The following is a 12888-nucleotide window of genomic DNA, read 5'->3' on the forward strand; positions in this document are numbered from 1 at the left end:
ATATTCATTATACAGCTTCACGTTGTCCTTTATCTTCCTTATACAGCTTCACGTTGTCCTATATTTTCCTTGTACAGCATTACATTTTGTTCTTTTTTCTTTATACAGCTTCACATTTTGTCCTTTTTTTCCTTATACAGCTTCACGTTTTGTCCTTTTTTCCCTTATACAGCTTCATATTTTGTCTCTTATGAACTGACTGTTCTATATATACAAAAGTAAAATGCAAAAAAAAAGTATTATACAAATGCCAAAAATATTCTCTAAAACTAAACAATTAACTGAAGCTGAACACAAAGCAAATTTCATTAATTTACTAGAAATAAACGCTTATATTATATCATTACTAGGATTTTTCTTTTCAAAAGACATCAATTGAGTGGATTAATGATCAAAGAAATTCGGAATAATTGCTAAAGAATGAGAACTTCTGAGAGTTAATTACATTGAATAATGCATTCAATCAGCAGCGTGACATGTCAAAATGAGGAATGTCAGAGCCCCAAGTCATGCAGTAAATAATCGATCTTCTTTTCCATTCGGTATTTACGAGTACAAAATTTCTGCTGGATAAGAAAGCAATAGTGTAATGTATTTTAAACCTGAGTGGTCATGGCTAATTAGCTTTAAAGTTTAAACACGTTTTTCTACCTCTTTCGTTTTCAATTTTTAACAGGTTGATCACCACTGTTCATCTAATTAAACTTATACCTTTCGTTCAAAAAAATATCCCAAGAGGATAAAAGTCTTAGTTGAATTTCTTTCAGCTAATTCTAAGCCTTTTTTAGAAGGTGGTGCATTCTCGACATTTCATGTAATCGTAGAAGAAGAAATTGTACTTCCTATTTATGATCCATATACGAAATGTATTGAAAAAGTTTCAAGAACACTTCATTATTTCACGCAAACAGATATTGATTGCATAGTTTCAACCAAGAACTTTCTCGAGTATTTTCTCTTTGTTTTTTGTCATTGTAACTGGTTATGTCTTTATATTAACCTCGGTTTTAAAGGTTTGTTTCGTAGTTCTTGGTTTGTAATTTTGTGTTTTATAATTTTGGTCTGTATTGCAAATGGGGAGTAAGAGTAACGCCCTGTTATTGTGTGTTTCATCCAAATTTAATTTTCTTTTCTAGAAAACGAAGACGAGAAACGCAATTCCCATTTTTTATTTACTCTTCATGTTTACCAGTATCGATTTGAGAAAGGAAATCGAAACGGCGGTAAGGAATAACTGATTTTGTCCTGTTCAGATATTAATTTCTCCGATAAAACTTTGATGAAGATAAAACATTGAATATTTTAATGAAATACTGTACAAAACTATAATTTTGATCCTGTTTTAACGTCTTAGTAAATAAAAATTATGATCATTCTACGTGTTAACTCTTGTACTAGACAAGCACAAGCTTATCCGTTTTATCTTATCATAGAAACGAAAATTTTGTAGTCCTTTGAACTTATTTAAAACAAAAAATTAAACTTTTCGTATTAACCGAGGTAGCTAGATGATTTTGATTTCGACAGCATATTATTTTCAATTTTCATAAGAACACTTAGCAATTCTAATTATCTGATATTATTGATTTTACATACTGCTTGAAAATCTATGTTTTACGTGACTGTTACCAGGTGTCTATTAACTTGTTTACAGTTGCTGGAGGTCGGAGTCGTTTAAGTCTCATTGATCTCGGTTCTTGTGAGAAAGTAGCCAAACCACGAGATGGGGATGGAAGTCACAGTCTCTCGATGTCAGCTTTAGGAAACGTCATAATAGCCCTATTCAATGGACAGAAACATGTGCCTTACAAGTATGAGTATTGTGATGGAATCCTTAACATTTAATTTTGTCAATTAGATATATTTTTGGTATTGAAAATTCGAGACTAACTTTTGTATAGCTAGCAAGTTTATAGACTTACAACACTAAGATCCGGCGTTCGATTCCCCGCTGTAGACGCTTAATATAGCCTAATGTTCCTTTGCTCTAAAACAAGCAAATAAACAAGCGAACATTAATGTGGAATATGTGCCTTTAAACGTAAACTATTTGCATCATTCAATTTTTACGGGAATGTCTTTGTTTATAAACTTAGTTTATGTGTGGCGTTCAGTGTTACACATTGCTTCTACATGTAAACATGGATTATTTCACCGAAAGGGGCCGAGGGCCGCTTGAAGGGGTTACCTGTTTTAACCACTCGCACCACTATACAGTAGTGTGTTATCTGTCAGTCAATCAGTAAACACCAAAATGACGTCACATAAGAGACGCTTAACGTTGCAATGTGTACTGTCGTGACGTCAGTAAAACGTGTGCATGAATCACGTGAAGTATTACGCACTTTATAGGCTACAACACAGCATGGCATGTGAACTTGAAAAGCAAAAAATATAAATATTTGTTACTCTTAATTTGATTATATTTACACTTAAAACATAACACTTTCGGGGAAGTACATTTAGTATATAGAGTGTTTACCGTTCCTTGTCTTTGTTTGTTAACATAGATTTCATTTCCACCTATAAGTACATTTATTTGTTATTTTCAATACTCGTTGTTTACAAATGCTTTCATATTGTGTATATCATTTCCACCTATAAGTAGTACATATATTTGTTATTTTCAATACTCGTTGTTTACAAATCCTTTCATATTGTGTTTATCATTTTCACCTGATTTAGAATGAAAACAAAGATTGTTTAGTATTGGTTTCATTGTTTCAATACAAAATAAAAATCACTTAATACTGGAGTGGTTGAAAGATGGATGCTTTTTTTTTTGCAAACAGAGAAAGTAAATTAACCCAGCTTCTTCGGGAGGTTCTAGGCAGTTTAACTTACCGAGCAGTTATGATAGCTCACGTTTCTTCAGATCCTGAGTTCTATTCTGAAACGTTGTCAACGATTCAATTAGCATCCAGGATTCATCGCCTGCGGAGAAAAAAATTGAGAGTAAGCAAATCGTGTGTACAAGTTCAAGATTCCGAAACACTTATCAAATACTTAATGCATTAAAACAAACAAAAGCATATAGTAAATGTTTAATGTAAGCTGTTCTGACCGGAATGTGGCACTGATTTGTAGTGAATGAAGTTGGTGTGCATATTGTTCACATTCAAAACTGAAGTATTATGACCTAGCAAAGAAGTATTGTAAATAATTAGTTAAATATCTATATTTTAATGTTTCAAATAATTAGCTTCAACTTTTTGTTTATATTTTTGTAATATGGTACCCAGACAATGTATTTTTTAAACTATTACCAGTAATAAACTAAATGTTAATAGGTTAACGATTTTGTAAATAAAAATCACGTTTTAAAAAAATCTGTATTAAATATTTGAGATCATTACAAGAAATATAACGCTGTATGTTTGTTATAAAGAAATAAAGGTTCGACTATATCTAACAGAATTATTCTCTCTTAAAAGAATATATATATTTATATATTCTCGTAGTTTCCAGGTGCGAAATCCAGTGAAAGTTCTGGCGATGACCGAGGAGTGTGTCGTCCTTTCCTGAAAGTTCATGCAATCGGTGAAGACGTTAGTAAATCTGGCAGTAGTGATCCTGATTACACTTCCAGCAGTGAGCAGTCCTGCGATACAGTGATTTTTGTTGGAGAACGAGGAGCTGCTATGAGCAATAATCATTTTACTTCTCATTTGTTGGGACGGCCAGCTAAGAAAACCACACAGAGTTATGATGTTGTAGTATCACAAGAAAGTGAAAATAATAAAAAATGTCAACAACCATTTTATTCAAAACATTTAAAAAGTGCCTTGCCTTCTGTGACTCATTCGACCTTTAAAAACGCCCTGATAAATTACGAAGCAGGTGAAAGAAACGTTCGAGGTGTTGAAAGACCCAGATTAAGTGTGAGTAAACCCAACGCCATTGCAGTAGAAACAAAAACTCATCAAACAGGAAATCGATTGAATGGAAGACTGCAGACAGCTAATTCATCATCCATTAATGATCAGATAGTATCTTTATCAGAACATGGTGGATTATCTTATCCAACACCAGACTCTCAGGTTTACAGAAAGTGTACATTCAAACATAAATCACAGTCCATAAAACAAGAAGGAAAACCTGCTAACACATGTTGCTATGGTGCTTATTCCAAAATACATAGTAACCGAGAACTTAACGTACATAGCGATGAACTCTGGATTGATGGACCACGGTTTTCCAAATCAAAATTTGACAATCGGTCGATACAAAGTCTTCATAAAGAGCAGTGGGTTGATGGACCAGGGTTAGAGTTTAATGGACACATGGATGAACACAAAAAACATTTTATTTCTAAATGGGTAGAGGAACACTCACGACATGTTCAACAAAATCTAAAAAATTCAAAGAACGAAGTATGGATAGATTTCCCGCTGACAAAGAGTGCTGATTTCAATGTGGACAATGTGCCTAAGAAAGAAGAGTTCGTTACAGAAAACCAAAATCAACCATACTCTCAGAACAGCCAAAACACCAGTGAAATGGAAACTGTGGAAAACGAGTTTCAGTTAATTCAAACATTTTCAACAGAACAGAATAAAAAAGACCCAAGTTATTTTATGGAAACAGTCAAATCTTCACATATTTGTTCTCATCGATGTAACGAGACTTTTGTTCCTTGTAAAGAGGAAAGTGCTGTGAAAATAAGACAATATCAAAACTTAGCAGACACTGACTATCAGAGTCCAACCTACAAAGTTCAACATTGCATTGAATGTAACGACACGTTTTCTTTTGTTGATACCGCAAAATCTAGTGAAAAGTTAAAAAATAAATACGATATTGAGGTCTCAAACAACAGCGACGAGGAGACACGTGTAGAAGAAGAAGAAGATGGACCTGTGCAAATGCAAGATTCTTGTATCCAAGTAACTGAAGAAGATATTATTGTTGCTATGTTGAAAGACGACTCTACATCTGATAAAACACTATCCCAAACAAGTAAAGCCTGTTGTGGAAATAACAGTCACCATCCTCTCAGAGTTCTCAGCAAAGATAGCTTGACTTTAGATTCGTCATTCACGGACCCACAAAGATCTGGTAAAGATCAAGAATTTTCAACACTCAGCGGTGGACAGGATGATTTTCTTGATGAAAATGGTAAGAAGTATTTAATGGAAGAAACGATTTTAGGGACAAGGTGTTTAAGTTGTAGAAACATGTGTGATGTAAGAGATCAGAAGTTGAAAGAAAAACAAGCCAGTGGCGATGAGCATTTAGAAACTATTTCTCTTCCTGGTAAAATATTTCAATTAACATATAATGACATAACCGCCAAAGATCCTGAAGTTTCAAGCACGCTAAGCGAGCCTGGGGACGTCACATACCTGAGATTGCAATTTGAAAATAAACTCGCAACGCTCTTGTGGAAACCTATTCATAAGCCAAAACCAGTGTTGGTTGTTCCACCAATATTGCGAAAAACAAAACAAAAGTCTGTTTCTCTCAGCGGAATTGAAGATTTAGAAATTCAACAGTTTAAAGACTGTAAGACTCAATATCCACTTCGTGCCTTGTCTCAGGAAGTGAATAAGGAGATTTTAACTTATCAAGACAGTGAAGAAAAGGCGATATATTCTAAACCTGGAGAAACACTAAAACCTTTGTTCAAAGAGCAAGAAATGTCGAATACCCATAATCCAGAAGGAATGAAATATCACTCGTTTAGTGAAATACTTGAAAAATCGAAAATTGCAGAAACAAGATCAGCCACATGTGAATTCACAAAAGATATAACTAAAAACACTATTTCAACTTGGACCAATTCACGCTCGTGTTTGATTAAAAATGAAAAAGATTTACGGATAAAACCATTAGTTTTCCCAAACCTTGGATCTTGCGAAAATTATTTTCATCAAAGTAATCTAAAATTCACAAACCCTCAAGATTTTATTAACTCACGTGCCAATGACTTTAAAGAGAAGAAGTCAGGTTTCCTCTCTTCTTCTGATGACTTACAAAACCCTCCGATTGAATCATTCCAGTTCAGTAATAAAATAAAACTCATTAACAATAGCATGCGCTCTCAGAGGCAAGATAAACGAATCAAATCGCCTTTTCTTTCTTATCTTTCTCGTGAAAGTGGGATACCTTTGTGTCTTCGAGAAGATAATTCAACGCGGAGATTATCAGGGTCTGTGCATTGTGGTTCAACCAACTTTCTTCACAGTTATCCATCTGGCTCACCGTTCATGTCTCCTTATGCTAAGGTCACTCAAGCCCGCTCTATGAAGTCTAGTAGTGGTCGTGGAAGTGACAGCAGTGTTGTTAGTGGTGAGCCCAGGGAAGGGTCAAAGTTACTACCGTGTGGTAAATTGCTTCAGTTCTCTGGGACAAGTAGCGGATACGAAAGTATGATGCGAGACAGTGAAGAAACACCCGTGTCGTCTAGTCAGGAGTCTGGAAACGAATGCGACTCCGTTGAGCAACAAAGGAAACGAGGAGCACGACGTAAACACCTAGATAAAGAATTAGGTAAATTCTTTTTGATTGCGGGTGCGTACTTATAGTTCTCGAAAGGGAAAGAGAAATATTCGCAAGTTATGCTTCTCTTTAGGTTTGCTGCTCGTTCCGTACTCCTACATATTAGATTTACTGTGAGACCAGTTTAGATTTTCTAGTTTAATCTAATAGAAAATACGCCTGTTTCATTCGAATAAACTAAGAACAAAAAAAAATCGTTATGAAGGTTAATAAGGTTTGAGTCCGTTTTATACTATTTTGTAGATTTTCGACTTATGCGCTTAGTATTAGATGTTCACTGCCCCTAGTAGCACCGGCGGTATGTCTGCGGACTTACAGCGCTATAATCCGGGTTTTGATACCCGTGGTGGGCAGAGCACAGATAGCCCATTGTGTAGCTTTGTGCTTAATTACAAATAAATAAACAATCAAATAGTTGTTCACTTACTTTTTTTTATTGAGAACTAAAATATCATGAGTATCAGACAGAGATAGCTTGTTTGTAATGAAAATTTAAAAATCAATATTTTAATAACAATATAAGCCACGTGCAGCTGACATAGACTTTTTGTGTTATATGTTTACTGGCTCGCTAATATCTAGATTAAAGACACTTGAAACAGTAGTAACTAACTGGCTATTATCTGGCATGATCGTTTAGTCATCATTAACTTTTGATAAAGAAATCTACTTTACATGGTCGGAACTAAAAATTAACCTAGCAATGCATATAATTAACTTCACATGCCTTTTTGTTTTTACTTATACATGTAATGATCACAATGTATCGATTCATCAGTTGGATACTCTCGCTGCAAACGATATTTTCATCCGTAATATCAACCACTTTGTTTTTCACACTTCAGTTACAAAAATCTTTTTAAATATTATATATTAAATATTATATATATGTATGAGTATTTTGCTGACTTTCTGTATAATAAAATGATACAGAATGGAAAAAAATATGTTTTAGATTTGTATTTACAGCAAAGTTAATAAGCTATTTGACGCAGTCCATGATTATGAACTAGTGACCACAGGGCAGTCAGCAGCACTAATACCACCTGCTAGCCACGTTAACGGATTGACTGTTTCTCTCTAAGTTCGATAAATATATTGTGGTATCGCACGGATTTAAATCCGGCTCGCCAGCTCCGAAATCCAAAGCTTTACCGGAGGACTAGACCGCTCTTCGTGTTTATTGAAAGGATGCATTAAATCCCGAATGATCATTGTGACAAACGTTACCTATTAGACTGTAGAAAATCCACGTTAACTATTAAATAGTTGTTTTAAGTAAGTCTAGTAGATCTCTGAAACCAAACCTAAAAATATTCGAACACGTTTAGAGAATACTATAAGGCATTTTGACTTCGAGTTAAGGTTAGTTGTTATAGATTTTGTGTGGTTAAGCGTGTTTAATTTTAGCACCCATATTTATCACATAACCACTAAAAGGCTAAAGTTTAACATAAATAATCCCATTATTAAACAAATCCTTGTATGATAAGTTAAAGAGTCTTTTTCAAGAACTAAGGTAGAGCTTCAATCCATTTTTTTTACAAATTCTAAACAGTAATGAAAATGTAATGACTGCTTTTTCTTCCGAAGGTTCTGAACAACAAACTAAGTCTTCCACATTCCAACATCTTACTACCACAGCAAATCTCACGTGCCAAGGCTCACTTCATGGACTAACTAAAGAAACTATGACGTCACGTCATCGCCAGAGTAATGAGTGGCACGATGAGGATGTTTGCTGTACAGGACTTTTGTGTTGTGGTGTTAGTTTCCGAAAGATTACCTCTGATTTATCCTATGTATAAAGTACAATCAGTGCACAACCTTACTTCCTCCGAATTATCTTCGTGCCAAAAAAAAAAAGAAAGAAAAAAACAGCATAAAACAAGTATAGTACAGCATCCATGATTTATAAAACGGGCATATTCTCATAAAAAAATCTCATTTAATATATATGTACCTTTACATTGTTGATAGAGAAAAATAAAACTTGAACGAAGAAATTGTGAAGACAACCACGTTAATTGTAAGTGAACGAAGAAATTGTGAAGACAACTATATTAATAGTAAGTCAGATTATAAATATTTCTGTTGATCTTTCTTTCTTTTCTATTCAATTACTTATTTAGAGTGAAAATAAAAGATTCTACGTGAGATATTAAGATTGCATGTCTTTTCACACACTTTTTGGACATATATATTTCGTTATCAGGTTTTGTTGTAGTAACCATGAAAAGTGCTTTTATTCATTATGTATTTGTTTATTAAAATCAATATTAGTGATTTACAATAATAGTTAGCGGTTCGAAGTACACGATTTCAGCTTTATAAGATAGACTTCATTTGTGACGAAATACTTACTTATGTAAGGTTATGTGAAAAACAAAATCAATAATAGTGGAGAACGAAGGTCACCTTGGTGGCAGAAGCTACAAATAACAGTGGAGAATCAAGGCCACCTTGTGGCAGAAACTACAAATAACAGTGGAGAATGAAGGCCACCTTGGTGGCAGAAACTACAAATAACAGTGAAGAATCAAGGCCACCTTGGTGGCAGAAACTACAAATAACAGTGGAGAATCAAGGCCACCTTGTGGCAGAAACTACAAATAACAGTGGAGAATCAAGGCCACTTAGGTGGCAAAAGCTACAAATAACACTGGGAAATCAAGGCCACATTGGCGACAAAAGCTACAAATAACAGTGGAGAATCAAGGCCACCTTGGTGGCAGAAGCTACAAATAACAGTGGACAATCAAGGCCACATTGGCGGCAGAAGCTACAAATAGCACTGGGAAATCAAGGCCACCTTGGTGGCAGAAGCTACAAATAACAGGGAGAGTCCCAACCAACTTGGTAACAGAAGCGACAATTAGAACCCAAGTAACAATTCAATGAAATACAACTGCTTAAAACTATTTATTCTTTATAAAATACTCCATATGACCGAATCTTTTGTCTAGTACTAATAGGTTCTTCGGAGGGTTTACTACTATTCGTGGTGAGAAGTGAAATATAAGTTGTTATATACAAAACCAGAGCACAATAACGATATTCTGGTTCTCGTTACACTTATCATTCTCTTGAAGATCCTTTGTTAGTGATATACTTGAAGTACAGCTGAGATTATTTGTGTGATTCCTGTAAAGCTCTTCCTAATATACCGATTTGGAATGATAATAATAATTATTCAAATTTGAAACCCAGATAGAGAATAGCAAAAAGTGTAAAACCAAATAGGTACAAAATAGAAACAAAATTATATGTGACTTACAATTTCATCTACACATTTTAAGTATTTTGTACGTCAGTCTGTTTGATCAAAATAATTGTTGATGTCATCTCTGATTTTTTTTTATTATAGATTAACTGGGGAGGTTGAATATGATACATTCTCTCTATAGACAAGAAGGATAGTCAGCTACATCAACAAACATCTCGTTCTATGTATATATATAAAATTCTATGTGTTTAAATGTAAAATATCGAATTCAGTGATTCCAGAAGAAATCTGTTAAATAATTTCTTAGGATTCGTTTCGATATTTATTTTGTTAAAATATTAACATAACCCTACTGTTATTAACGTATAAATGTAAATGTATATATGGGAAGCAAATTATGTGGTTTTACTCCAACATAATAGGAGACTTAGCTGTAAATATATATCAAATTCTATTCTCTTAAAGGAAGGATTTGGAAATGTACCTTACTAGACCTACATGTACTACAGTTATGTTGTTTCTCGTTTCCAAACGTTCGTGAAGCACGAACAGTATGGCTAATAATTCACATCTTTATATAGTTATTTAAAGCAACATTACAGTTATATGACCTTAATAGTACTTATATTTAAGCTTAAGTTAGCTTCATGTTGCAATGACTTTTCAAACATTTTTCTTCAAATAAGTAACCCAGTATCTTTGTTCACTTGGGTCAAATGTACATAGATTATTGGAAGAACAATATTTTGATGAAAATAAAAATGTGAGGATTACTATCATTAACATTTAAGATTATCCAACAAAACAAAGAACGAATGACTGATTTATTCTGTTGAACATAACCAGAAATCTGCTACAATACTTACATTTTGAGAGTATATAATTTTGGTAATATTCATCAGTACTGTTGACTATAGAATAAAGCCAAAACAAAGAACGAAAGACTGATTTATTCTGTTGAACATAACCAGAAATCTGCTACAATACTTACATTCTGAGAGTATATAATTTTGGTAATATTCATCAGTACTGTTGACTATAGAATAAAGCCAAAAGAAAAGGAAATAACCATTCAGTTGTGAATCCATATATTTTTGTTTATTAGGTGAAAACTAATTATATAAAACAATGGCATTTTAATGGGGGTTCAAGCGTAGTTAGAATTTTTGTAAAGAAATAAAAAAGATCCTAGGGGTATTTGATCCAGATAATCTGCTTATCAGGTGAAAACTGAAACAGCAAGAGAATGATTAACAAATCTGTTTTTTCTTCATCTGGCTCTCGAGCTATACCAATGGATTTGTAAAATTTAAAATTGTTTGTTATAAAAACAAATGGTAGTAAAAATGGAAATAAAATGATTTTCAGCTTTATGCGATCATTGGCGTAGTTCCAGAGCCTTGTTGAATTTCATTCTTATTAATCTGTGAAATAAAAACTGAGAATTTCAGGCACTTTAAATGCGCCAGTTTAGTTGACTGAGACATTCACGTGATAAGCAGAGTAATAGTGATTCAATCCCGTTCAATTAATTGATGCTTATTATTCAAACGCGGCGTATTTTAATGTCATGCCTGACAATCACTGGTATTTCTTTATTATTATTATTTAGTTTGTTAATTATGAGTCATCGTTGAACAAGTAACAAGTTTGTGTTCATGATATAATCCATATAGTACTTACTGAGTAGCCAACCTCTATTTTATAGTAAAATAAATAACAGTTGCTTAATTAATACGTTTCTGTTCTTATTTTCCTTACTTGTAATATTTGCTCAAAAGAGAGAGTACACTAATATTATAACGTTCGTGTATAACTACAGGTAAATATTGTTTCAGTTGTATTTATTTTTAGTAAACTTGCATAAACCGGCACGTACAGTTTATTGCTTACAAAAATTACAAAACAGAATTGAAACACGCCTAGATATTTTCAGTGTAATATTTCTTAGCCTTTAGTCTGACTGTGAAAAGAATGATAATCTTCGTCGTTTTAATTAACAATTATATAGCCAGTCTCTAATTATCTTGTTTTCAAAATAACATAGATATAAAGAAATGTTTCGTCAGAATTATTTTGAAATTTAACGAGAATAAATCTTGCTTAAGTTTATTTTTCTATGTAAATGGAAGTGTATAAAATATTTAGTAAATAAAACCGTCATCCTTACTTCGTAGATATTGTAATGAATAAACAATGTATCTAACTGACTCCAGTAGAACATTATGAAGATACGAGTTGTAGCTATTGAAGTGTTATTTTACGTTTACTATGATTCGGGCTGACGTTACATTATTTGCGGAATATTTGCGCAAACTAATATGTTTTCGAGTTTTTTGTTTTTTTATTATAAACATACTACGTTATGATATTTCTGACTTCTTAAAGTGTTCAGTTCTTCATGTTTTTGAAAGTCCGTTAGTGTCCCATTAAAACATGTACAATAAAGGAGGTGGGAGCCTATAATTAGTCTTGAAAGTCCGTTAGTGTCATATATAAATATGTCCAATCAAAAAATGGGGTCCTATAGTTAGGCTTAAAAGTCCGTTAGTGTCACATATAAATATGTATATCCTATAGTTAGGTTTGAGAATACTAGCTGGAGTAAACGAGTAAAAAAATGAAATATCAGTTTAATTTAATAATAATTTTAAGCACACTTTTACAAGCATACAAAGAATTAACTAAGGTTAATATTACAAATTTTTAAATGTATGGAAAATATCGCACAGAATTTGTTATCTTCACACATATAACTAAGGTGTTTAACCTAGTGTATAAATATATGAAAAAATATCACACAGGATTTGCTATCTTCACACATATAACTAAGGTGTTTAACCTAGTGTATAAATATATGAAAAAATATCACACAGGATTTGTTATCTTCACACATATAACTAAGGTGTTTGATCTAGTGTATAAATATGTGGAAAATATAAAAAGTATTACTTATTTTTAAACCTAATCAAGAAGTGAATGAATAAATATTGAACAACATTTTCTGTTTCTAAGCCTAACCTGCAAATTAAAGGAAATGTATGATACTTATAAAGTTAACACTAAATGAAAAAGTAGCAAATGTGATTTGTATTTCCAAACTTATCTTACAAATAAGTGAAAAAGTATCGAAGAGCAATTGTTATTTCAAAATCTAAGAT

The 12888-nt window shown here is 32.9% G+C and overlaps 1 protein-coding gene across 1 annotated transcript in view; it reads left to right on the forward strand.

Annotated features, from left to right (window-relative positions):
• The window catches only part of LOC106478554, a 47393-nt gene extending 39084 nt beyond the window's left edge, over positions 1 to 8309 (forward strand). Inside the window, exons 7-12 of the mRNA XM_022382166.1 lie at positions 1137 to 1223; positions 1655 to 1811; positions 2793 to 2955; positions 3462 to 3702; positions 3748 to 6492; positions 8095 to 8309. Of these exons, the coding sequence (XP_022237874.1) occupies positions 1137 to 1223; positions 1655 to 1811; positions 2793 to 2955; positions 3462 to 3702; positions 3748 to 6492; positions 8095 to 8309 (3608 nt within the window). The remainder of the gene's footprint in view (positions 1 to 1136; positions 1224 to 1654; positions 1812 to 2792; positions 2956 to 3461; positions 3703 to 3747; positions 6493 to 8094) is intronic.
• Positions 8310 to 12888: the final 4579 nt, after the last annotated feature.

This window comes from Limulus polyphemus, unplaced genomic scaffold, assembly GCF_000517525.1.
Source record: "Limulus polyphemus unplaced genomic scaffold, Limulus_polyphemus-2.1.2 Scaffold224, whole genome shotgun sequence".
Classification (NCBI taxonomy): Eukaryota; Metazoa; Arthropoda; class Merostomata; order Xiphosura; family Limulidae; genus Limulus; species Limulus polyphemus.